Source organism: Trifolium pratense, linkage group LG3 (genome assembly GCF_020283565.1).
Source record: "Trifolium pratense cultivar HEN17-A07 linkage group LG3, ARS_RC_1.1, whole genome shotgun sequence".
Classification (NCBI taxonomy): domain Eukaryota; kingdom Viridiplantae; phylum Streptophyta; class Magnoliopsida; order Fabales; family Fabaceae; genus Trifolium; species Trifolium pratense.
Window position 1 is genome coordinate 24,142,224 of NC_060061.1, and position 27,756 is coordinate 24,169,979.

General features: G+C 31.4%; 2 protein-coding genes and 1 pseudogene across 2 annotated transcripts; all 3 read right to left on the bottom strand.

The window, feature by feature from the left end:
- Window positions 1-27,756, bottom strand: part of LOC123914818 — a 51,526-nt pseudogene that overhangs the window by 16,619 nt on the left and 7,151 nt on the right.
- Window positions 117-693, bottom strand: LOC123917720. Its single transcript, XM_045969529.1, has one exon. It carries the CDS (start codon window positions 691-693, stop codon window positions 133-135), a length of 561 nt encoding a protein of 186 aa, XP_045825485.1. The 3' UTR covers window positions 117-132.
- Window positions 25,175-27,108, bottom strand: LOC123917718 (60S ribosomal protein L7a-2). The gene is made up of 7 exons (XM_045969524.1): window positions 27,010-27,108; window positions 26,833-26,883; window positions 26,531-26,732; window positions 25,949-26,118; window positions 25,721-25,849; window positions 25,533-25,625; window positions 25,175-25,445 (listed from the first exon to the last, which is right to left on the bottom strand). Exons 1-7 carry the CDS (start codon window positions 27,010-27,012, stop codon window positions 25,314-25,316), a joined length of 780 nt encoding a protein of 259 aa, XP_045825480.1. The 5' UTR covers window positions 27,013-27,108; the 3' UTR covers window positions 25,175-25,313.

Below are 27,756 nucleotides of genomic sequence, written 5' to 3' on the forward strand. Positions count from 1 at the left end.
CAAATCTGAATAAAACATGGTGACACTGCCAACACATTCAATCACAGCTGAAGCAGAATGTGTTGTTTGACAAACACAAGACTTGCGAAGTTGCGATATATAATATTAATCTGGCGACATTCGAGCATTCGATTAGAAGAGTATCCTATCCTCATCTGCATTCTCTGCAATTTGGAGTGATCTAATTGCTTGTGCTGCTATAAGATCAATAGAGAGTCTTGTAGGATCCCATCCTGCTTCTTTGTAAATTGGTTCGTGAATGTTGTTTTCGAAAGGCCTGAACGACATAAACCACTTGCCATTTTCGGTAGTGACGGACCATGTGCAACCATATAGATTCGGTAAGCAAGCTCTTTTCCCACCCATGAAGAACTCACGATTATGATTATAATCATCCCAGGTCTTGCGGTCAACCTTATTATATGAATCATCTTCGTCTTCACCGAGTAGAACATGTAGAGCAACAGCTTCCGCAGTTGCAGCACCCTCTTCATCAAGTCTTTGTTGTTCTTCTTTCTTCTTTTGTTTCTTTTTTTCCAATTCGGATATGATGGCAGCAGAATTAGCTAGAGCTTTTTCCAGCCGTCTCCTTTTCTTTTCTGCCTGTTTAAGACGATCCAGCTTCTTCTTTGCCTTCCTCACATGTTGCACTTTATTACATGCCATGTTATCCATTGAACTTACCAATGACATAAATACCAAAAAATAATTGCTCTGAAACCCTATCCTTCAAGAGAAATCATATAGACTTGTGGTAAATTAGGGTTACCCTTGACTACGGCTTAACCGAAATATAACACTAGGATTTTGAACCAAGTTGAATAAGGTTCAAGTTTATATAGAAAAGAGGATCATAAAATAAGGAAACTAAATATTTTAATAAATAGGAAACTAAATCTATCGCAATAAATAGAGAATAATCAACATGTTCCGTAAAATAATTGATCCTGGAACATGCATAATGATTATTAACTTATAGAAGTCTGACTAGGGAAGATTACATTAGCAGCTCATGTACAAGAAACAATAACCAGCATCCAGGTTAGTTGATTTTCTTGTAGTTAGCTGTAATACTCTTCCGTTTTTATTACATTTCAATGCCCACTTCTTTTTGTGCATATGTGTTCAATTTATTTAGAATATCGACTAAATATCTTTTTTAAGATTTTATATTTAAATATATTTTAGATTTATATTTAAAATAGATATTATTAAGATTTAAGATTTATATTATTTTTTTACGCAAAGATTTATATTTCAGTTTAAAATATTTAAGATATGTTTACAATTTATAAGATTAGTTTTTTATTAAAAACATGATTTGTTTTTATGTAGCTAGTCATATAGTCCTGATGAGAATAAAAACTTGAGAGTATTTTTCGTATAAAGAGAGTTTCTCCCTATAAAAATATATCTAACCAAATTTTGTAATACCAAAAACATAGAAACAATCATATACAAGTTTGTTTGTTTGACTGAATAAGGAACGTCCGCTTTTTGTTCGGATATTGCCGAGGTTGTTTGTTATGTACAAGCTTATGAAATGTCCACTGTGTTAAGTTTATTTTCACCATTTTTGATAAAAAAACAACTTTGAAAATAATTTGACTTTATGAGTTGTCATTTGTTATAAAATTAACTTAAATATAAGCACTTATATGATAAGTGCTTAATTAGTTGTTTATCCAAACAGCGCCATATGTATTGTTCCCCTTTTCTGAAAATCAAAATGTGAACAAAAAAGGTGTGGTTTTGTATGTTTGTTTGTGTAATAATTTATGTAAAGTGAAGCTGATCACAGAGTGAGCAGAGCGATTATCGAACTTTGGAGTCAAAGACCATAGTTCTTATAGTCAAAGATAGACAATTCTTGTAGTAAAAGACCATAGTTCACTTTGGTGGTTATCCAACTTATGACAGTGGTTAATATATAGCAACGGTTAGCAAGGGTTTGAAGGCGTGTAATTGAACCATTGGCTAATTTTAAGTTTCGAAAGGGCAAATTTACCATTGGAAAATACTACAAGTGTGGGAATCCATCTTCAACAAAATTAAGATAAAAAAACTAACACAACAAGTCCTACGTCAATTAGGAATTTGTTATGAATAATTTGTTGGATGTCCATTAAGCATTGGCCCATTCCACTGGCTCATTATATTGTCCTATAAATAGGACTTGTATTGTCATGTAAACACACATCTTGATGAGAATAATACAATCTTCATTCTTTCTCTCTTCTCTTCTTCTCTCCTCTATACTTATATATTATTACTATTACTTATATTTCATAACACGTTATCAGCACGAGCTTACCAACTGAGGTACGCAATTTTTATTTTTGATTATTATATGATTATGAATCGTTTGAACCTTGTATACTTATAAAGATCAAATAATAATAATAATTAAAATTAAATAAATAAATACGCATCATTTCTTTATGTATTTAATTGATTCAATGTTGTTTACGCTTCGTGATATCCGACATTTGTATGGTGAAGCATAACAGTTTGATCATTAATATTACATAAAATGTTGATCAATTATTTATTTATTTATAATATGTATTTTTGGATTTTTGATATTGTTTGAGTTTCGTGACCGACAATAGTCTGGTGAAGCATCATTATGCTTCGTGACCAACACCTGTATGGTGAAACATCGACACTTCGATCATCCAAAAGAACATAAACATGTTTAAGAATTCATAATCTTGGTTCCTGAAGAACCTAGAAAGTTAATACATGAATTCCCGAAGAATTCATAATCTTGGTTCCTAAAGAACCTATTCTTAGTTCCTGGAGAACTTAGACATTTAATACATGAATTCCCGAAGAATTCATAATCTTAGTTCCCGAAGAACTTAGAAAAAAATTAATTTTGTTCCTGAAGAACTTACGAAATATCACCATTTATCACCATGCATCCCTAATGGATTGCACATCAAAATACTTTTATGTGTTATATAGTTCCTGAAGAACTAATAAAACAACTTCTTTTTTCTCTTCAATGAATTCTAGATGAATTCAATATTCCTACATCCTTGAATGATTGTAAATTGATAGTGATTTATTATATAGTTCCTGAAGAACTCAATGGATAAAATTGTAAAATTCAATTGCTAAGTAAATTTCACATAAAGCATGTAGCATGAATCGCACCGTTTGTTTTTACGGCCTGCAGTAATATAACCTTAAAAACAAAGGTCAATGGCCGTATTGATTTTTCCGTTAAAAATTCTAAATTATGACAAATGTCCATATTTAATACTATTTTTAAATATAACTATCAATGGTTTATTTTTATTTTTTTAAAAAATAAAAATATATTCCTTATGGATCTTTTTTTTATTTTTATAATTGATTTTGTTTTCATATACCAATTGTCATACTTTTAACAATAGAGATAGAAACTAATTAACTTACCTACTATTAAGGCAATTTATTCTTTATGAATTCCTGAAGAATTCGAAAGAGTAGTTCATGAAGAACTCAAGATTATTCCGTATGAATTCCAGAAGAATTCAATAATTTAGTACACTACTAATACATTCATATGTACCGTTAATAACAAAAAAAAAAATGTCATTCATATGTTAATTTGGTCAATCAATCTCATTGAAAACAATTGAATGCCTTTTATTTCTTTCTTTTATTGTTTTCAATTTATTACATTATCGATTAAGGAAGTATTATGATTGATTCATTTGAAATTAAATGATTTGTTTTGAAAATAAAACTAGTTGATTTGACAGATTTTCAAATATCAATTGAAATATCATATCGTTTAATTTCTTTTGTGATTTCTATTAGCCAAATTTTTGTAATTGTGATACTACCTATTACTTCTGGGATTTTTGCAAGATGAAATCAACTTGACCTTTTAAATGATGAATTAAGTGATTATTTATTTACATTATTTTTGACAATTGTGATGTTTCCTATTACTTTCATATACTAAGTTTGAATGTTACTAAAATAAAAGGTGTGTATGACTTAATACTTTATTCATTTTATTTTATACGATAATTTTGTCCTCTGAGTTATTATGATTTAATTTAGCTACTACAATGCTTAAGGTGTGAATCGTGTCTTATTAAGGAAATATTTTTCTTCCATAATAAATCAATTTAATTGATATTTTTTCTTTTGGAAATAAAATTATAATTCATACCTTAAACATTTTTTTTTCTTTTGGAAATAAATTTAATTATAATTTATACCCAGAATATTTTTTTTATATATTCAATTCAAGAATATTTGTTTGATATTAATATCATATCTTTGGTTTATAGGATTTGAATTTATTTTGTGAAATTTTTAAATATTTGGTGTTAATTGAATGTGAGAACTGAGAATCATATATAATTTTAAACTATATAATCTCACGATTTGAGCCTAAAATATTATATGAGAAACTCTCTTTTACTTTAAAAGTTGTAACACTAATGTTAATTATTTTGTTAAAGTGTTCTATTTGGAAATTTATTTAGGCTCAATTTTGTTAATTATTACACCAAATATTTTTTTTTACGATAATTATTACACCAAATGTTATTTATATGAATATTTGTAAATATTTTGTAAATTTTATATTGTCTTGTTGTTATTTGAATGCTCACTTGCAAACTGTTATTGAAATTATTATTTTGAGGAACTATTAAGACAATTGAGTATTAAATTATCCTTGCATTGATTTATTATTAGAGTTTTTTTAATTATTATATATTGGTTTGTCGTTGATTTGTGGCTATTTGAGATGACTTGTAAAGTCATCAAAGTTTATTGGCTCCATTTGCAAGGAAGAATTCGAGTGGTAACCTGAAGTTTGCTTGGAGCTCATTTATATAAATGTACCAATGATTGGTAAGGGCACTCACTCGCTAATATGATGAAACGTTTTTAAACGGACATAAATGACAACAGTAACAATTCAGCCCAATAATAAGAGAGATGTTGATTTGCAGAACAATTGATTGCATAAGTATAATCTTCTTGTCATTCATATATGAATATCAATATGGAAACAAGAAATGAAGAGATGTTGGATATCTCTATATATTACTACACATATTTTGGATAAATTAAGTGTAATGAAAAAGTTATAAACCAGAAGTTTATACTACACTTTTATATATAATAATGCAATTGAAGCACAAATTATTGTAAACCAGAAGTTTACAAATCATATTAAATTTATTGTTGGCAATACCGGTTGGGTCATCCCGGATTTATTATGATGCGGGAAAAAAAAAACTATAAATATATATTGAAGGGCCTGAAGTTCCTTCATTCTAATAATTTTTATCGGTTACTAATTCCCAAAAGAAATTGATAATTTGAGATTTTTGACCATTTAGATATTTTGTGACTTGAATTGATGCATCAACTAAATTGGTCACATGTATGTTTACTCACAACCAGAAGTTTGTGAGTTTATTTTCTCAAATAGTCTTGCTAAGATCTCATTTTCTAAATTCTTAGAAAATATTTGATAAGTATCGTATGTCAATTGAAATCGATATCGAATAGAATATGATCATACAAAAAAAAATGGACTAGAAGATCCATTCTTTAGACGTCTAAAGTAATCACATGACTGATACTTATGAGATCATAACTTCTAATTTATATTTTGGGAACATTCAAACATGTATGTAAGATATTGATTCGCATCAAGCCAACAAGTTATTATAAGTTCTCCCCTAATTTACAATTTGAACTTTGGTTTATAAACATGATTCCCATATCAGCATTTTTGGATGTGTTGTGTATGTGCAATTGCTCCAATATAATGCATTTGAACGGTTCTTAAAGAATATTGGGAAAATGTATTTGACATGAATCTTCATATAATTTTCAGCTCTGTAGGCTGGTTCTCAAATGATGAATTAGTTTTCCCAATATTAGGGGGAGAGAATAAGCAGCTGAAATTGTGAACCAAAAGTTCAATTGAATCACTTGAAATAAATTATTATTATTTTTATCTCGTCTTGATCCTCTTACAAATTAGTATGAACCAAAAGTTCTAAAGATAATTCATTTGCATAGTCTATGAAATTAATAAACAGCTGATAATGCTCCAATCAAAATGGATGTCCTTGATGGGCAAGCAAGTGAAATTTAACCACCCTGAAGCGTGGTAAGCGAATCGGTTCCAAAGATGGAAATCTTCAAATAAGAAAAGGAGCTAAAAAGAAAGATGACCAAGAGAGGATATGAATAATTGACTGAGTTCCAGAAGAACTTATCAGGTACCTGAAAGATATGAAAATAAAGAGATCTCAATAAATTATGTCATGGATAAAATATGATGGAACCGAGATGAAGTCAACGTTGACAATATTTTTTGCACATAGTAAAGCGCTATATATGTGATAAATGACAATGAGGATCATAGATCAAAGTCTATTAAAGATTATAGACAATGAAATTATTGACTAAAAAGATAGACGTGATTGATACAATATTAAACCTGCTTTGCAAAGCAAAAGGTTGTTGGACCAGCAGTCCATACACTTGAAGATGAAAATAATTATTACAAATTAGTTTTCGCGCGAAAAGAAAATATACAAATATTTAAAGTTTGACTCATTATTAAAGAATAATGATAAACGTCTATCATCAATTTTCAAGAGGCGTATTCACTTGAAGTGAATTCAGAACTTCTTTATAATTGATTAAGTTTAATATATGTATTTGAATGACCCACTTAATAATGATGATTACATGGAAATCATCTCACTTGATAATTATATGAAAATCCCAAAAGGATTTAATTTTCGTGAGGCATATATCCTCGATGGACATCCAAGGGGGAGTGTTATGAATAATTTGGTGGATGTCCATTAAGCATTGACACATTCCACTGGCCCATTATATTGTCCTATAAATAGGACTTGTATTGTCATGTAAACACACACCTTGATGAGAATAATACAATCTCTATTCTTTCTCTCTTCTCTTCTTCTCTCCTCTATACTTATATATTATTACTATTACTTATATTTCATAAGAATTCGTGTTAATCACATCAATATTTTGATGCGTGAAGCAAAATTAACGGCAATCACAACCAACGAGATGATGATGATAATAATAATAATAATAATAATAATAATAATAATAATAATAATAATAATAATAATAATAATAATAATAATAATAATAATAATAATAAGGAGAATGTTAACATGTGCATATATGGCACATGTTAAGGTAGTAAAAATAGAAATTATGTCTTAGAATTTGTGCATTTTAACTTTTTAAGCATTAAATGTCTTGTATCATTAAATGTTAAATTTCTATATTAAGATACCTTATCATGTGCCCTATATGCACATGTTAACAAGATCCTAATAATAATAATAAGCAAAATAAACATGATAAAGGAAAACAAAGAAAGCAATCTTAGAGAGATCAAATGAGGGAACTTTTAGGGTTAAAAGTTGAGTGCTTTTCTGAGATTATAGGGTTGGGAAATACTTTGTAAACGGAAATCTAAATAATTGAATCTCTTGGTCACCAATAGAGATTCGAAAAAATGATAGAATTAAGATTGAAGGGTAATTCTTGTAATAGTTTTTGAAATCTATTTGTAACGAAACTCATTAGATTAGAGGAACGGAGAGTTGTTCTCTCCCCCAGACGTACTCGCTCCGTCCCAAAATATAAGAAAAAGATGATCAACAAAAGTGAATTTATTTGGTCTAGATCCTTAACCAAATACATCAATTTTCTTTGACTCATTTTTGCTTATATTTTGGGACGGAGGAAGTAGGTCATTATGGACCGAAATGGATAAAGAATATTGTCTGTTTTTCTTCTTCTCTCTCATATTGTTAAATATGTTTTTAGTCCATACATTTTACTCGATATTTAAGAATAGTACTTACATTTTAAAAAAATATTTCAAAAAAACCCTACATTTTATTTCTGTTATAAACTTTGGTCCTCCCTTCTGTTTGCCAAACAGAAAGGTGATGTGGCATGGTGTGGGCCTAGTTTTCAATTGAGTTGGCAAATGGCATAATGACACACGTGTCAATCATGATATTTTAATATACTAATCTATTACTAATATATTAAAATCGATTATCACCAAAGTTCATAAATTATCATTATTGCTTTTAACCACGTTGCAAGTTTTGTATACTTCATTGTTATAAAGGCTTAACTACACATTTGGTCCCTTACGTTTATTTAGGTTTCAATTTGGTCCCTTACGTTTAAAAAGTATCAATTTGGTTCCTTACGTTTATTTTAAGTTTCAAGTTAGTCTTTTCCGTTAGTTTTGTCACTAACACCGTTTGAACAGTACACGTGTCAGCGTGTCCAAGTGCCACATGTCAGTCCACGTATGCAAATTGACTGCCACATGTGACAAAATTGACGGAAAGACCAACTTGAAACCTAAAATAAACGTAAGGGACCAAATTGATACTTTTTAAACGTAAGGGACCAAATTGAAACCTAAAATAAACGTAAGGGACCAAATGTATAGTTAAGCCATTGTAATTTTACTAAAAAAGTATATATAGAAAAATATAAGATATATATAATATAAGTTAAATACAAAAAAAAACAAATATATAGAAAAAATATAAGATAAATACAAAAAAAAATGATATACTTAAAAATATGAACAAAACAAATTGTAGATAAAAACAAAACAGAACAATAAAAAAATTACTAAAAAAAGGAAGAAAAAAAAAACAATAAAAACATTATAGAAAGTTTAGGCTGTGTTTGGATTGATGGAATATAATGGAATGGAGCGGAGCGGAATAGAGTAGGGTGGAATGAGATGGAGCGGAATGAAATAAATCTTCCGTTCTATTGTTTGGATATTTTAAAAAAGGGGATGAACAAAATTGAAGGTAAGTGGTGGTGGTATTGGATGAAATCCATTACATCATCTTCCATTCTATTCCATTATTATTATTTTATAAATCCAAACAATAGAACATTATTATACTCCATTTCATTCCATCACATTCCATCAATTCAAACAGAGCTTTAGTCAATAAAAAAAATTATAGAAATAATATAAAAAAAAAAGAAGAAACCGCATAAAAATAATAATATAGAAATAATTAATTAATAAAAGAAACATAAACAATATTTTTCATAAAAAAAAAACAGAAACATAAACAATATTACTATCAAGTTTACTACTAAATAAAGTTACTAATTTATCCTTATTACTTTTAATCATGTTGCGAGTTTTATATCTTTCATTGTAATTTCACTATATATATATATATATATATATATATATATATATATATATATATATATATATATATATATATATATATATATATATATAACATAAATACAAAAAAAAAAATGATATGCTTAAAAATAGAAACAACATATCGTAGATTGGAACAAAACTATCTATACTCATAAAAATAGCATAAAAAACGTAATAATATGATCAACTCAATAAATTATTAAAAGAAAAAATAGAATAAAATAGTCAATAAAAAAAGTATAGAAAAAATAATGAATATGCATAAAATTAGGAATATAAAAATAGAAACATTCCATAAAAAAAAAGAAATAAAAACATAAACAATATTTTTTATAAACAAAAATACTATTAACTAATAATAATAATAATATAAATAAAGTTAATTACTATCAAATTTACTAAATTATCCTAAATATTCCTAATCAAATTTCTAATTTTTTATTAAAAAATATACACGAAACTATTATTTATGACGAATACATAAAAAATTGAATGATTTATTCATTTAATAAGTTTTACAAAAAAAAATAGCACCATAATATAATGACAAACTTAAATATCAAATAAAAATAAAAACAAAGAATCTTATCTTAAATAAAATAAAAGGCAAAGAATCTTAAATAAATGATTCTATTATTTAAAGGTTGAACCTTTTGGTGATTTGAATACATAAAAAAAACTTGGCCAACTAGTTTTAGAAAAGTAATTCCCTTTCTAAAATCTTTTATAAGAAATGTCCTTGTTGTTTTTTTTACAAATTGTCTTTGTTATATACTACTAGTAATAGATCCTTGCTATCGCACGAGTCGTAACGTTACAACGATATTTTTTTAAGTTATAGTTTGGTAATCAAAATTGGAAGAAAATGTTTTTAAAATTTAGATGTAGTTAATAAGTATTTAGAATTTTATTGGAAATATGCATACAACTATATTTTTTGCAAACTGTTAATTATGAATTTTGATTAGTTCTAAAGGTAAAAATAGTTATATGGTGTAAAATTGTGAAAAGACATAAGATTCACTTTGAACATGCACCTAAAGGACATAAGATTTTAAATAGTTACATCATTCTTGTTAACCAAAGAACATTGGAAAACAAAGTTAGAAATTATCCCTCATAAAATAAGTTTTTTGAAATTTTTATAAGTTAGAATTTGTCTCGTATATGATAATTAATTTTAAATTTATATAAGTTCGAAATTATCCCATATAAATTAAGTTTTTTTTTTTAAAAAAAAAATATAATTTATAACTTGTCTCACGTTTAATAAATATTTCTCAATTTTTTCAGTTAGAATTTATCCTATACAAAAAGTTAATTTGGAATTTATATAAGTTAGACGTATAAAATAAGTTTTTTGAAATTTTTATAATTTAGAACTTGTCTCGCATATGATAAGTATTTTGAAATCTTTATAAGTTAGAATTTGTCCAATATATGATCATTAATTTGAAATTTATATATGCTAGAACTTATCCCGTATAAAAGTTTTTTTTTTTCTAAATTTTTATAATTTAGAAGTTGTCATTATTTTGAAATTTTTATCAGTTAGAAATTGTCTCATATATGATAGTTATTTGAAATTTATATAAATTAGAACTTATTCCGTATAAGATAGTTTTTTAAAAATAAAAAAAATTGTAATTGGTTACAACTTTCTCACATTTGATAATTATTTTAAAAATTTTATCAATTAGGATTTCAGATGAATGCTATAAAAAATGTGTTGGATATTTGTGTGTTGGCCTCATTTTGCTAAAACAAATATACAAGCAAGATGTTGGATCAAATGTTTCAACATGTTAGGTACAAAAGATGTTGGACCAAATGTTGTAACATGTTTGGGTACGACAGTCAGATTGCCCAAATCTCGCACATTTATTACACGTATCTGCTATATATGGAAATCCACTCTACAAACGTGTATATCAAGATCTGATCTGATCAAGACGTTATTAGTGCAGATATGTTCTTATCAAGACTTAATGGAATGATTCAACACATTGTTTATTTCCTAAAGAGGATCAACTATTTTAGGAAAGTTTTTAGTAAGGTCTGATTTGCTTAGCTGGACGTGACTCAAAGACCAGCTGTGTTCTGAAGCTTATCTTGGATGATCAGGAGTGTGCTAGCTCTGTCTATATAAAGAAGACTCAAGACCAAGATTTCGGTAACCGAAACCATTGTTCATCAAAGATGTAGTCTTTAGGGTTTCGTGTCTTTAAGCCACTCTCTAGGAGAGTTGGTGTAAGTGAACCACTCGGGTTGTGAGATGGTCACTATGTCCTCACTCAGAAACCTTTAGGTAATGAGTTGAGTATTGTAATATCTCTGAAGCTTTTAAGCAAGGAGATAGTGTTTGTATTTTTAATTGTGATTCTTACTTGTGGATTCTATAACACGAGTTAAGAACTGAGTTTGTTATTGTAAGGTTACTCCTAAGCTTTGAAGTACAGAGTTTACCGTGTGTGATTCACTTGAAGCTTTTAAGCAAGAGTGAAGTAGTGTCTTGGTAAGTTGTTGCCACATCATTCCCAACATTATATAAACAACACAGGTTGTGTTGAGTGAGTGGAAGTGAGATGGGATCTCATGTCTAGGAGTTCCTAGGCAGAAGTTACATGAGTAGTGTCGAGGTCATAAGGCGTAAACCTAGGATTTGCTGGAGGTCTTAGTGTAAGACGTAAACCGAGGGTTTGCTGGAGGTCTTAGTGTAAGACGTAAATTCAAAGGGTTTGCTGGAGGTCTTAGTGACTAGAGCTATTAGTGGATTTCCTTCCTGGATTGGTATCCCCCAGAGTAGGCAGGTTGGCTGAACTGGGTTAACAATTTCCTGTGCAGTTTATTTACTTGTTGATTTTATTATGTTGCGTAAGATGTTCCAACATTAAGTACGACATTCTCTTTAAATTAAATGTTGGAACATCTGATCGAACATTATTCCTCAGTATCCGTTTTTTTTAATATTATATGCCTTGCCGTGTTATTCATGTCAGACCAGATGTCTCGACATTCTATACAACATCTGGTTCTGGTATACCAGAATTTCAATTGGTATCAGAGCAGGCATCCTGTTCTGTTTTCTGGATGAGATCCTATGGAAGATACTTTCTGGTCATGGGCAAGTAAGGAATACTGAAGACTTGTTTGAACTTGGAGAAGTTCATATTAATTGAATGGTCCCTAGAAGTGGAGGATGGACTATTCATGACAGGGTGTGTATTAGACCTATTTATTGTTGTTCAGGCGTGTAGATCTTGTGATGAGTTGCTGTATGGTTTGATTTATTTTCAAACCTGTGTTATTGTATTATGCCTGAAGTTTGTTTAGGAGTTTTGTGATTTGAATTCCGCTGCATATATATCTGATGGATAACTCCTGGTGGTTTTATTTGTTGAGGATGCACCACTCTGTTTTATGATGTAATCCTTGGTGTGGTGATGCTCGAGGAGAGTTTTTTTTTTAACTTGTTAGAGATGCCAAAGATACTTGGGGGTGATCTCAAGTCCACTCATAAAGGCGCTCACGTATGAGTTTGTTGAAAAAGGATCTGAAGGAAGTTATGAGCAATTTATTTTTGCTTCCAACTCTAAAAAGCTAACCTCCATTGGCTTTGATAAAGGATTTCTTGGTGTGTTCCGTTAAAAGGGAACTGATGTCTTACCAGATGTTGGAACATCTGACGAGCAGATTCTGCAGAATCTTGTTGGATGACAGTAGGGCATGGCAGATGCTTGGGTGCTAAACAAGTGTGTGTGTTGGTTACATATGTTTGGAACCTTCTCCTGATTTGGAAGAGGAGGCATCTGTGTCTGAGATGGTTTCTACGCTAGAAACATGTCTTAGATAAGTTTGTTGGGACACGATCAACATATGGTTGACCTCTTGGGTTAGTTCATGTCTGATCCAAGTAAGTGGTAGTTGAAGTTGTGTGCAGTGTTGATGTGTTATATGATGTTTTAACCATGCATGCTATATTCTTGTGATAATATCTAGTTGTATGAATGCATGATTAAACAAGGAGGATTTATTTTTTTGGGACCAAAGGATTATGGTTCTCTGGTATTTTTGGTGAAGTTAATTCTTTACCTTGTGCGTTAAAGATATCTTTTGAATTAAGATTGAAGAAGTTTTTACTTCCCTTCAAGATGTGTGTTTGTGTTGAAGTGAAAGGAAGTAAATGTTGCATCCCTCTCTCCATTGTCTGGTGCACACTAATCAAGGGAAATCCATCTGATGTATTTAATGCTTCCACTAAGGTCACAAGTGAGTTTGTTGATGAGTCTCTCAAAGGATCTGTCTCTGAAAATGATGTTGTGTCGAATGTTGGTACATCTTTGGCACCTAAGACTGATGTTGTGCTAAGTACTGTCACATCTGTGGTACCTGATATTATGTTGGATCAAAGTGTTCCAGATACCTGTTAGAGGGAATCTCCTCTATAGGTTCAGAAGAATGGCATCAAACATCTCAAAGTAAGACAAGGGGTTGGAACATTAGAAGAATTTTTTTGAGATGTAAAATATGCACGTCCCTGCATGTGTGGATGATTTGATATTGAAGGTTGATCAACTACTGATGGTTGATTCTCCTGTGTCCCCTTGCAAGAGTTATGGACTACTATGGTATCTTCAGACCATAGTTCAGGATGAAACCGATGGGATTGAGATTGATGTCAGAATTAATGTTGAAACATCTTCTCCAACATCTGCTTCTTCAGCCAAGGAAGCTGGTTCTACTCAGGGTGGAGTACAAGGTCAAGCAACTGACCTAATCTGGAATGACTTTTTTGTAAGAATAACTGTCATGAGTGGATGTTATCTGTTGGTGCCATATATGTGCAGAAGAATTATGTCAGATCTAATGTTCTACCTTGTGTGAGAAGGTAATCCTATCTGATAAATGATAAATAATTTAATGGGAGCTAAGTATCTATATATCCTCTGTTGAAGTTATGCATAAAACTGATGTATTTGTCTGAAGAGTTGTGCAATTATGCAGTCTGAACTTTATGGTTCAGAGAGTATATGAGAATCTATTTCTCTTCATGGTATTCAGGTGTTTTGAAAAACCTGGATGATCTGCATTGATGGTACTCTATTGGGAGCTTATTGAATGATGTCTATGCGCAATGAGTCCTTTTGAATGATGATTTATGAACCAATGTAATTGGGTTCCAAAATCAGAAGCTGATGTTCCAAATGATGTTGTAACATCATATTTACTGATGGCTGTTCTGTGGAAGATGCTTGAGATTGTGCATGGGGTTGCTCAAGCTGTATGGTTAGAAGACGTGTTTCTGACTATGTGAATCAGAATGTGGAGGTTCTGATCTTGCCTTAATAGTTTGCTCTAGCAATGCATGACTATTTATTCCACTAGTATCAACAACTACTAGTGAATGTAAGGGCAAAAGAATATTGTCAAATACTGAGGTTTGATAATTTTCTTTGATTTTCTTCTGTTGCAATTCACTCTAGAAAAAGGTTGATAATCAGGATCTTAGTCAAGCTTTTAAGCAAACTAAGATGTTTTGGAGTTTGTGAGTGACTTTACACCTTGTATGTATGACATCCTGCCTATTCAAAAGGTCATGATACATAGTGTGGTTCTACTAGGACATTGATCAGATGTGTCCTTGATAAGTGAAGAGGTCAGAATGCTTGGATGTATTCTCAAGAAGTGAGAGTATCTGTCTCAGAATCGACTCTACTGAGGGAGTTGGTGTTTCTCTTCAACTTGAAAGCATGAAGTCTTTCATACGCTTTCATTTAGTGCTCGAGTTTTCATCTTCAGATGGAGCCCTGATTATCTATGACAGATAGAGTCATGTGTTTATCTGTGGATTGCATTGGTACATATATATTGTCTAGAGTGTTGTACAAGCTTGTGGAGATCTTATGCCTCATATGAGAATATGATGTCAGACAACATGTTGTGACATTTTGAAATTATTAACAAGGCATGGTTGATTCTAGTCATGTAAAGCTGAATAATTATATCAGTTATCCACATATCTCTTGAGTGGTTAAATGGTTGAGTCTGGGAGAATTTATTTTTCTCTACAGATTTTTTTGGAAGGACTTTCCAAGAGTCTTCATTATTGAGAGATGTCACAAATTCAGATATTCAGATGTCTTGGTATGTGTCACTAAGTATAAGTGAAAGGAGAACACTTAGAATCAAGTGGAAGACAATATGTTTGAAGATGTGTTGATCAATGCAAGTAAAAGAAGACAATGTCTGACTGAATGTTAGAACATTATTCGAGACATGTTTCCTGTAAGATCAGCAAGGAAGTGAAATGGACAGTGTGATCACTCACGTGTCAGAAGGGAATGCATAAAAGGTCTGTGAATACTTTGAATCCATCTGAATCTACTCTTATTTTGCTTGGTCAACAAAATGTGCATCATCTAGGAAACCTATTTCTAAATCCATTATCCAGGTTAATCTTATCTCTCAAAAGGTCCTAGAAAGTCTATCTATGTTTGTTGATGATGTTAATAAACCTACCAAACTCGTTTTGATAACCTCATTGATTCAGTTGTCACCCCTAAATGTTGAATCAAATTTTGTTACCTCTGTTAAAGGTTTTTGTCAGTTCAAATGTTGTGGGTAGTGTTGAAACATCTGTGAGATCTGCCTCTGAAATTGTAATTCTAGATAAACCAAGATCTCTTAAACCATAGGTCAGTCTAGTATGAATGCTGTGGTTGTTGATGACATTTTTTTTTTGAAATTTTTTCATGTGTCATCTTTCAAAGTTGTTGATTCTGTCACTTTGTTATCCCCCACTAAAGTTGTGGTTGTGTCCCCCAAAGAAACCTCACTTGAGTCTGATGTCACATTAGATGTTGAAACATCTTGGACCAACCTGTTAGTGTTGTTGAAACCTGTTCTACAATTCCCCAAACTGATGCTAATATGGCTCTGAGAGTCTTAAACCTGATGGTGGTTTGGAGTATTAAAGTTTAGACTGTGGTGGAAGAAACTGATCTTGATGATCTTCTATGTGACCAAGCTATTGCTCAAAGTATGACTGAAAGAGAACTGATCATGCTATGACTGTTTGTGTGGATGTGCATTCTGCTGAGAAGTACTATATTTGTTCAGATGTGTTGTGATCAGATGTGATAATGGTCATAAATGTGATTACTACTACTATATGTGACAGTTTCAGATCCTCTTTTGAAACCTCTAGCTTTATGTTCTCATAAAATATGATATGCTATGATGTCACCGAAGAAGTCTACACATCCTGATCTGATTTTTGAGAATTGATTTTTCTCTGATGTGTGAGAATTTATTTTCTTCAGTATATGAGAGGTTATTTCTCCCTTTGTGATTTAAAGGAAAAATAAGCTATGAGAAGTATTACTAGTTCCTGACATTATTATCACTGCTGGTGTGTATGTTGCTGATTCCACAAACACAATTGTAGATGTTAATGTTCTTGCTGCTGCTGCATCTCAAACAAAAGATGCTATTGGTTTTATTGTTGATAAACCAAAAAAACAAACTGTTCCTGAAAAGGATGTTGTGTCAGACGTTGACACATCTGTGATCCAACCTAAGGCTGATGTTACAATTGTCCAGAAACCTGCTCAAGAAACTGTTGTGGTGAAAGATATTGGGACATCTGTTGACCCATCTGACTCATCTGATGAAGAAACAGGGTCTGATGAAGAGAATTCTACTGAGGTTGAAGAAGGGTCTCTCAGTCTAAAGAAAGTCATCAAACTGTGCCACTTAATGAAGAAGTGGTTGATTATGAAAAGAATATGTATGAGGTTAATGTGCCTGCTAGTAAGAAGAAACAGAGTCTGAAAAGAAAGGAAGCATCTTCAAGTGACTCTAAGTATGATGTTGAGGAGGATGTGCCAGACATCACACCCTTTGCCTCAAAGAAAAAGTCTGGTGGGAAAAAGATCCCTCAGAATGTGCTTGTTGCTCTTTGTGACAATGTTTCCTTTCATCGTGCTTCCTTTGCACAAAGATGGGATCATGTGTACAAGGGGAGTTTTTTGTTAGATGGATGCTCCATGCCCTGATTGGAGGACCACGTGCTTTGATACCATGCTGGAAGAACCTGTGCTAGAAGCTGTGCTACCATATGTTGCAACATCTTTGCTAACATGTGACGTATTTTGTGATTGCTCCTATTCGCTCTGATACCATGCTAGATAGACATGTTGAAACATCTTTGCTAACATGTGCTATGTGTTGTGCTAACATGTGTTGAAACATCTTTGTTGTCAATGCTCTGATACCATACCGGAGGAACCTGTGCTATCTGATGTGCTACTAGATGGTGAAACATCTTGGTCATCATGTTGAAAATTTTGTGCTGATAAAGTGTGATCTGTTTTAGGCTATTTGATGATGACTCCACTGCTAATTTATATCTGATGAGGTATGTATCTCATGGTGTTGTCTTCGTTTGTAGTAGCTCTGTGCAATATGTTCCTGGATATCTCTACTATTGTACTCTTTGATTAATGCATGAAGACCCTATTTTGTCTAAACTTCTGACTAAAAAGGGAAGTAGTTTAGTAGTTGGTAGGCATGATATATTTTGCTGCTAAAGTCTGTTGTGCTACCTGATGTTGAAACATATGCATGCTCTTTTAGTGGTTGGATGTGTTCTACTATATGATGTGGTGTCTGATGCTTAGACATCTGCTAATCTGAGTGGTGTAGTATTGAATCTGTGTTGTTGTATGCTTATGTGCTGATATGGATGATAAAATTGAGGAGGAGTAAGAATTGTTTTCTGATGATCATTCTGATAAGCATGTGTCAATGTATTTGGAGGGAGTAAAATTAATTTTTGCTCTGATTCTGATTTTGAGGGGAAGTAGCATAATGCAGTAAGTGGTTACTATTCTGTTGTGCAAAGCTCTATTTGTTTGCTCTGGATGATGTCTTGCCATATGTTGGAACATCCTGGATGCATGAGAACTTATTTTTCTCCGCTATGTGAGAATTTACTCTTCCCAACTGCTACTTTGTGGTTTGCTTAAGAAGTTGTGATATGTGATGTGTTTTGTGTGCGGTAGCAGTATGTGATGTATGGTATCTGATGATTATATGATGTGGAGCATAATGTTGAGGACATTTGTCTTTTCTGTTGGTACGTGATGTAATGCTTCTGCTATTTCAAGACTATGGATTGCTAGATACTAATATATGGATCTGTTATGCTCTGATATTCTGCACTATGGATTTCTGTGATGTTCATTACTATTGCTCTTAATGCACGAAGTTTTTGTTTGGCATATTTTGTGGCTAAAAAGGGGGAGTAGTATGTTTGTTTGTGTTTGTCTTACGATGTTGTATCTGATGTTGTGACATGCTAGTCTAGCCTGTCTATGAAGAAAGTAGTAGTGTGTGTTGTGACATGCATGAATTCAAGGGGAGTAAGAACCATTTTTTTTCTGATGGCCTGATGAGATGCATGAGCTGATGTATTCAGGGGGAGCAAAAGTAAAGTTTCTCTAATCTGATATTAAGGGGGAGTAATGCAATATCAAGTTCTCTGCCTATGTGTGCTTAATGTATGGATGTTATGATGCGCTACAAAATGTTGAAACATCTTGATGCTGATGTGGGAATTTATTTTTCCCAAGTGTGCTTGTGAGAGTTTATTTCTCTCTACTGAAGGATGAAGCTAAGTTGGTTATGATTCCGCTGCTGTGTATGCCTTTGATGGTTTATGGTAAAGTTTATTTCTTTACCCTGTGCGTTATTTTCATTTGAGGAATTCTTTTGGAAGTACGTAACATAGAAGATGTTCTACCTTCCTTCATATTTGTGTGCTCACGTTGACTTGAAGGGTTGTATGGTTTTTAAATCTCTCTATGCTAATTAATGGGCTGAAGTTGTTTTAGCCAAAAATTGCCAAAGGGGGAGATTGTTGGATATTTGTGTGTTGGCCTCATTTTGCTAAAACAAATATACAAGCAAGATGTTGGATCAAATGTTTCAACATGTTAGGTACAAAAGATGTTGGACCAAATGTTGTAACATGTTTGGGTACGACAGTCAGATTGCCCAAATCTCGCGCATTTATTACACGTATCTGCTATATATGGAAATCCACTCTACAAACGTGTATATCAAGATCTGATCTGATCAAGACGTTATTAGTGCAGATATGTTCTTATCAAGACTTAATGGAATGATTCAACACATTGTTTATTTCCTAAAGAGGATCAACTATTTTAGGAAAGTTTTTAGTAAGGTCTGATTTGCTTAGCTGGACGTGACTCAAAGACCAGCTGTGTTCTGAAGCTTATCTTGGATGATCAGGAGTGTGCTAGCTCTGTCTATATAAAGAAGACTCAAGACCAAGATTTCGGTAACCGAAACCATTGTTCATCAAAGATGTAGTCTTTAGGGTTTCGTGTCTTTAAGCCACTCTCTAGGAGAGTTGGTGTAAGTGAACCACTCGGGTTGTGAGATGGTCACTATGTCCTCACTCAGAAACCTTTAGGTAATGAGTTGAGTATTGTAATATCTCTGAAGCTTTTAAGCAAGGAGATAGTGTTTGTATTTTTAATTGTGATTCTTACTTGTGGATTCTATAACACGAGTTAAGAACTGAGTTTGTTATTGTAAGGTTACTCCTAAGCTTTGAAGTACAGAGTTTACCGTGTGTGATTCACTTGAAGCTTTTAAGCAAGAGTGAAGTAGTGTCTTGGTAAGTTGTTGCCACATCATTCCCAACATTATATAAACAACACAGGTTGTGTTGAGTGAGTGGAAGTGAGATGGGATCTCATGTCTAGGAGTTCCTAGGCAGAAGTTACATGAGTAGTGTCGAGGTCATAAGGCGTAAACCTAGGATTTGCTGGAGGTCTTAGTGTAAGACGTAAACCGAGGGTTTGCTGGAGGTCTTAGTGTAAGACGTAAATTCAAAGGGTTTGCTGGAGGTCTTAGTGACTAGAGCTATTAGTGAATTTCCTTCCTGGATTGGTATCCCCCAGAGTAGGCAGGTTGGCTGAACTGGGTTAACAATTTCCTGTGCAGTTTATTTACTTGTTAATTTTATTATGTTGCGTAAGATGTTCCAACATTAAGTACGACATTCTCTTTAAATTAAATGTTGGAACATCTGATCGAACATTATTCCTCAGTATCCGTTTTTTTTTTAATATTATATGCCTTGCCGTGTTATTCATGTCAGACCAGATGTCTCGACATTCTATACAACATCTGGTTCTTGTATACCAGAATTTCAAAATGCATATTAGAAAGAAGAGAGAAGTGAGTGATATGAAAATGAGTGAAGATATATAGGATTTTGAATAAGTGATGAGGGGGAAAAAATTGAATTTGAAATTTGGTGAGACATTGAGAGAAGCAAAATGATGTCACATGTGTTTGTGGCTTAGATGACTTAGTTTCATTCAAACTGAAAATGATATAAATAGCTAAGTGTCTTGGTTACAATGTAAAATTTGGTTTGATAAAATATTTTTCCACTCACAAATGCCCCAAATGGCTCATATGACTTGGTTTCATTTGAAAATGAGTGTACTTTTAGTTCAATCATCAAATTTTTGGACATCAAATATCCTCATTTGGGACATATGGCAACACCTTGAGCAAGGGTAGTTTAGACTTATCCAGAACAATTAACTTTCTTATATAGATTAGATTATTTAAAATTATTTTTGGATTGTAATTATTATATAAGTTTAAATATGTTTTTGCTCCCTACAAAATGGTGACCTCCTAAGTTTAATACTTACTTAATTATTATTATTATTATTATTTATTTTTTCTTTTTTTTTTTTTGCATTGAAGGATTTTTATTATATTTTTAGTCCTTCTAAAATTATCATGCACTCAGTTATGATGATCCCTACCGTTAAGTTAACATGTATTTTTGAATTATTTTTTCGTATGTACATTTGGCACATCATAAAAAGTTACTCCAAAAAAATGAACTCAAAATTTGATTTATATGTTATGATTTTCGTTACTTTTATCTTTAACTTTTTCGTTTAAAAAATTCATATTTAATTTATATCAATGTTACAAAATTCTAAATTTTAGTAAATAAACTTTATTTGATATATTAAACATGCCTATAAAAAAACATTAAAAAATTTAAGATTTTAATGTTAATTAAGCAAGTTTAGTTTTAGTAGGGACTAAAAACTATTTGCAAGAAAATTTTTATAGGGACTATATATTAAAAATTAAGTAAGGACTAAACTTATAAGGTCTTCATTTTATAGGGACCAAAAACATATTTAACCACATTATATATAAATAGTGAATGAATATTTTTGGCAAAATTACACTGCATGTCCTTTATCTTATTTTTTTGTAACACTTTGGTCCGTTATCTTTTTTTGTAACACTTTAGTCCTTTATCTTTTTTTTGTAACACTATGGTCCTTTATTATTTTTTATTTGTAACATTTAGGTCATTTATTTTTTATAAATAAATAAGATAAGGACCAAAGTGTTACAAAAAAAAGGACTAAAGTGTTACAAATAAAAAAGATAAAAGACCAAAGTGTTACAAATAAAAGATAAAGGACCAAAATGTTACAAAAAAAGATAAAGGACCAAAGTGTTACAAAAAAATAAGATAAAAGATCTGCAGTGTAATTTTGTCAATATTTTTTTATAATGAACATAAATTTATTTTAATAGTATTATACATAGTTAGAGGATATATATTGTTTTTATAATATAAATTTTTTATGAATGTATGCAAAAAAAGATGAAAGGAAATAAAATAGAAAAATAAAAAAAATATGAAAAAAATAAGAGGTAGAAAAAATGATATTACATGAAAGATTAAGGAGAACAAATTCTAATATATTGATGGTGTTATGCATATAATAATTGGTTTTATAAGTTTTTTGTGATTGATATGCATGACTCCAAGACTCATATTTAATACATGAGAATGAGGGAATTGTGTATCATTTATCAATATTAAAATTTTAATTTTTTAATTTAAACTTTATAATTGGTTGGTGTTGTCATGCATGTAATTGATTGATGATATTTTTGGCGATTGATATGTATGATTTCAAGAGTCGTATTTAACACATGAAAATGAAGAAAAACAAATTGTATATTATTAATAAAATATTAAAAATAAATAAAAATAAATGTCAAGGTATATTATATGTGTTTTCACCACTTCTTTAATTAAAATTTCCAACATTTAAATTTCCAAATTAAAAAGTAAAACTCTCAATTTTAGATTATTTTTAAAAATATTTTTTTAATCAAGAGAATTCAAGTTTGATCTCTAACTTGAGCAATACTGGATTTACTTTTTTGTCAATAATATGCTTGAGTTATGTTTTTTGGAATATGACGTTAAAAGATGAAGAACTAACTAATAATTTATGCAATTTTAAAAATTTAGTTTTAAACATAAGATATAACAAAAAAACAAAAGAAAAATAATATATTTAGTTTGTCGCGATATTTATGCTTCATTTTAATTTTGATCTCTGTAAAAAAAAAAAAAAATTAGTCCCTGCAAAATCTCAAAACTAATAAATATTCATCTATTCATTCGACATCTCTCCTGCTCAATATGAACATCGATGGACATAAAAATATCCACAAATCTAAACAACATTCTTAAATGCAATGATTATAAAGAGAATTTTTCAATCGAAATTTAGAAAAGAGGGATTGGGGGGTTAAATGCAATCGGAATGGATGCAGTCATGATGCAGCTTTCGAGAACCGTTTGATCATAATTGAATGCTTCAGATATTTAAATAGTTTTTAATTTTACTTTAATATAAAATTCTGATGTTAGAATCTAAACCTTAATTTGTGACTGCACTTGCACTCAATCGAATACGTGATATTCTTGAAATCATACAAAAGTTGTTCATAATATATCACACACAAAAAATGAATCTTGGCAGCAAAGAGTGACAAAATATTACTGTATAATTTTAAGTAAAATAAAATAAATAAAAAACTGTATAATTTATACTTCTATAGAGTATAGACAAAATTTAAAATCGCAAAAAAAAAAAAAAAAAAAAAAAGAAGTGAGGTTTGAACGTGTACAATCTACAAACATTAGAGTAGTAACTAGTGCGATTAAAGAATCGACATTGCTCTACTTGAACAAAAAAAAAGTTTTAATTAGTAAAATGGTCCCTTAAAGATATTTTTGGTTTCATATTAGTCTCTTAGAGAAAAAAATATCATAATAGGTCCTTAAAGGAAAAAAAGGTCCGAATAGGTCCTTAAACATATTTCCGTTAATCAGTTTGGTCCTATTCAGACATTTTTTTAGCGACCAAACTGATTAACGGAGATGTTTTTAAGGAACCTATTCTGACATTTTTTTCTTTAAGGAACCTATTCGGACCTTTTTTTCTTTAAGGAACCAATCTAAAAAAATATATTTTTAAGTGACCATTTTACTAATTAAAAAAAGAAAATCGACATTGCTTTTCTTCCAACAATTCATTGATCGGTACCTCTGCTTCCCAAAGTTCCTTGTAACCTCGCCATTCCTTCTTTGGTCTCCCGTATAAAACTATCCGCCATCACCACAATCTTTAACAAAATTATTTCTTGCACATTCTATTATATCAAGGGTCATGCTAATCAGCGTTTCTGGGACACTTATTAAGCATACCAAAAAAGAAAATAAAAAATAAAATTAATATTGAAAAAAACAACTTTCGATACTTTTGATATAAAGAAAATAAAAAATAAAATTAATATTGAAAAAACAACTTTTGATACTTTTGATGTATTGAATGCACACATTTTAAGACATAATTTCTATTTTTAAATGTTTAACCAGTGTCCCGAAGGCACTGTTTAACATTTTCTTTATATTAAAACCTATCGTCTTTGCTCACACAACATCACCATTGCACTAGTACACCATTGGGGGTGGGCAGAAAAACCATAAAACTGAATTGAACCGAACCATTTTTAACAGAACCATAAATTAAAAATTCCAAACTGTGGTTCACCGAACCATCCATGGTCAAAATGTCATTGTTCAGTTCCATTAGTTCCACCGTCGTCACCACATACCAGATCCACCACCATAGAGAATCACCAGGATTCACCACCATCATCAATGACAAGATTAAGACGACCACCGCTGACGCTGTCACGAGATATGATGGTGATAGCATGACCATTTGTCACTCCATTAGCTCATCCAGCAAGAGTTAAAGTTGCGAGTTAAGGCGGCAATGGCGTGAGAATTAGTCATGACGCTGAACATGTTTCTCCGTAACAAGCATCAATTCTTCTTTGTATTCTTTGAGATTTGAAACTTTTCCGCAGGTATATGGAAGCATTAATTCTGAGATTTCGGTGAGGATTCAAACATTTATTTGAATGTGATAAACTCATTATTTCGTTTTCAGTGCAGATGAAATGTATGATAAGATTGTTTAGTTTTTTTTCAGTGCAGATGAAATGTATGATGAGATTGTTTAGTAAGCCTTTAGGTTTTTATGGTTCAGATTTTGATACAGATTTAGAACAGTTTGGTTCAGAAGCCCAAGAGCCTAGTTAACAGAACCTTAAAACAGTATCAAGCAATTTGGTTCAGTTGAAGCCAACTGAGTTGGGTTTGGTTTTCTTCATTAACCAAACCATGACCATCCCGCTAAGGCACCGTCACCATTTCCAGTTAGAGCTGTATAGAGACAAATGTTGCTTCAAGCATTTATATATTGTTTTGATAAGACAATTAATATGCCAATCCACTCCTAATATAATTTAACAAGCACAGTAAGGTATGCAGAACAGGGGCAATGAAGAATTGGAATGAACCGAACTTGATTCTATGATTTTTAAAAGGTATATTTGATCCTATGATTGTAACAAAAATTTGCCACCAGGGCAATCTAGTTAGAACAAAACCCGGATAAATTTAAAGAAAAAATACTCTGAATTGTAAATAAAAAATGTTTCTGTGATGATAATTCCAAAAACCAAACTACAAAAATACTTCAATTTAAGTAAACAACACAAAAAGGGCATATGCAAGCAACAAAATATAGCACAACTCCTAGGTCATCCTCTGGGCAGCCTCCTTGGCAATGAGCCTTTCCTTCGCCTTGGTTTTGGCTTGGGATTTGGAACCCATGATTCCACCACCCCACTTCTTCCTATACTCATCATATTTGTCGTTGAAGTTTGCCTGCCATAAAAACAATATCAAATACATCAGTGCTACTGGCAAGAGTATAAACAATTGAGTGAAAACAAAAATGAAATTCCATGCCACCTTGATCGCCTCAAGGACCCTGCTGAACTCCATTTTATCTTCATTTTTAACAGTTGTCAAGCACAAAACAGATGCGGTTTTCTTGTGGACAACCTGTTAAAATGTTAATATGTTAAGTAAGTCGTTAACTAAGTGATGTCAACAAAATTTAATTCAGTCATCAACAAAGAATGCAAAACACAACTTACAGTTCCAAGACGGGCCTTGCCCTTGACAATACAGTATGGAATTTCCATCTTCCTGCACAATGCTGGAAGCCAGACAACCAATTCAATTGGGTCCACATCATGAGCAATCACAACAAGCTGGGCTTTGTTCTGTTAGTAAAAGATAGCTTAGCAACTCATTAATCAATATCAACAAAAAAATCAAGGGAAAAACTTAAACCATACAGTAACAAGAAAAAAAGTGACAACCTGCTCAATAAGCCAGGTAACATGTTTAAGACCAAATTTCACATTAATGGGCTTCTTAGTTTCAACTGTTTTTCCCTCAGCCTCTGCCTGAGCCTTCTTCAATAGCCTCTCCTTCTTTTCTTGCTTATCCTCAGGCCTGTACTTCAGAAGTATCTTGAACAAGCTTGTGGCTGCAGAGAAACCAACAACCAAATATAATCAAAATCCGCAAAAATTGAAAAAAGAATGTCATAAAACATGAAAGCAATTCATAAATACTCCCTCTAGACTCTAATATAACCTAAACAATTCATTGATTAACATCATAACCCAGATGAAAGAAATGATTAGCAGCGCCGTTACACGTGAGCTACAACTTAAGGTATAGCAGTTAAAAAATAGAAGGCAGATTAAAACTCATTATCAAGTTAATTTCACAAGCATAGATAAGTTATCTCAAAACCAAGGGTTATTGATTCTACAATTCAATCATAATAATCTATACTTTACCAATTACACCAAATAACATATTAATATGTTTTAAATGTGCCTAATAACAAACAAAATAAAAAACAATTGCAAAATTCATTAGTTTTTTCTGACCTAGGTTTTTGTCAAGGGTTTTGGTGAACTGGTTCAAAGCTGGTGGAACCTTCAACCTCTGCTTCAAAATCCTCTTTTTCCTCTGAATCTGAACAGTCTTAGGCCATTTCACGAATCTCGTCAAATCCCTCTTCGGCGGCAATGCACCACCGATCCCAAACTGTTTTGGACGCTTCTCGAAAAGCGGGTTTGTAACCTTCTCCTACAATTACAATACAAAAACAAAATCATTTACAAAACAAAACAATGAATAACAAAAAAAATAAATCTAAAATCAGATTAAAATGAAAGCGGATACTTACAGGCTTCTTCTTAGAAGCTGCAACTGGAGCTTTAACACCTTTTTTGGGAGCCTAAGAAATAATAAACAATTATGATAAGTGTTAAAATCAGAGAAACGAAGACACTGTGAAGAAATGATGATGAAACTTATTAGGAAAATGGTGTAAGGAGGATCTGAAACGATAGATATTACTCACCATTGCTGCTAGTGCTAAAGCTCGTGTCCGTGCTGTGACGAAAACCTCTCCGATGAAAAACCCTAATTGGAATCGCTCTTATATGTGTTAATATGGGCCTGTCCACTACCGGTCCAGCCCGGTTTTCATTTTTTGATTTTATTCCTTTTTCAACAAAAATAAAAATAAAAATTATTGGGATACTTTATTTAATCTTCAAAATAATATACTCCTGTAATTATAAACAAATTTCTACTTTTTAGATTCATTAGAAAACTAATACATTAGTTTATATTGAACAATTCATGTATCTGATCTATATCTTTCCGGTATGGTTTTATCCGTCATGTACTATCTTGTTTCGTCATGTACTGTTATGTTCAGTATTTACAATTTTTCGAATCAAACATACCCTAAAAAGTAGTATTTCACAATGATGAACCAAAATTTAAATTTGAATTGAAAAATGTGTACAAATAGAATACAGTATATAGGTGTTCGTCAAACTTGAGATTTTAATATTTGATTGTTTTCGCATCTAATTGTTTGACAAAATATTAAAAAAATCAACGGAGTCTTTATTTGAAATTCACCGGTGTAATTTGATCTCTCTCCTATATATATATATATCACAAATCATGCTAGGAACTTATATACTAGCTTGAAAAGGTAGAACTTAGAGCATTTCGACGATTCATTTAGCTTGAAAACATAACGTTGTTTGGTTACTTTCTTGCTCATGGATTCAAATGTTATTTTGCTTGTTTA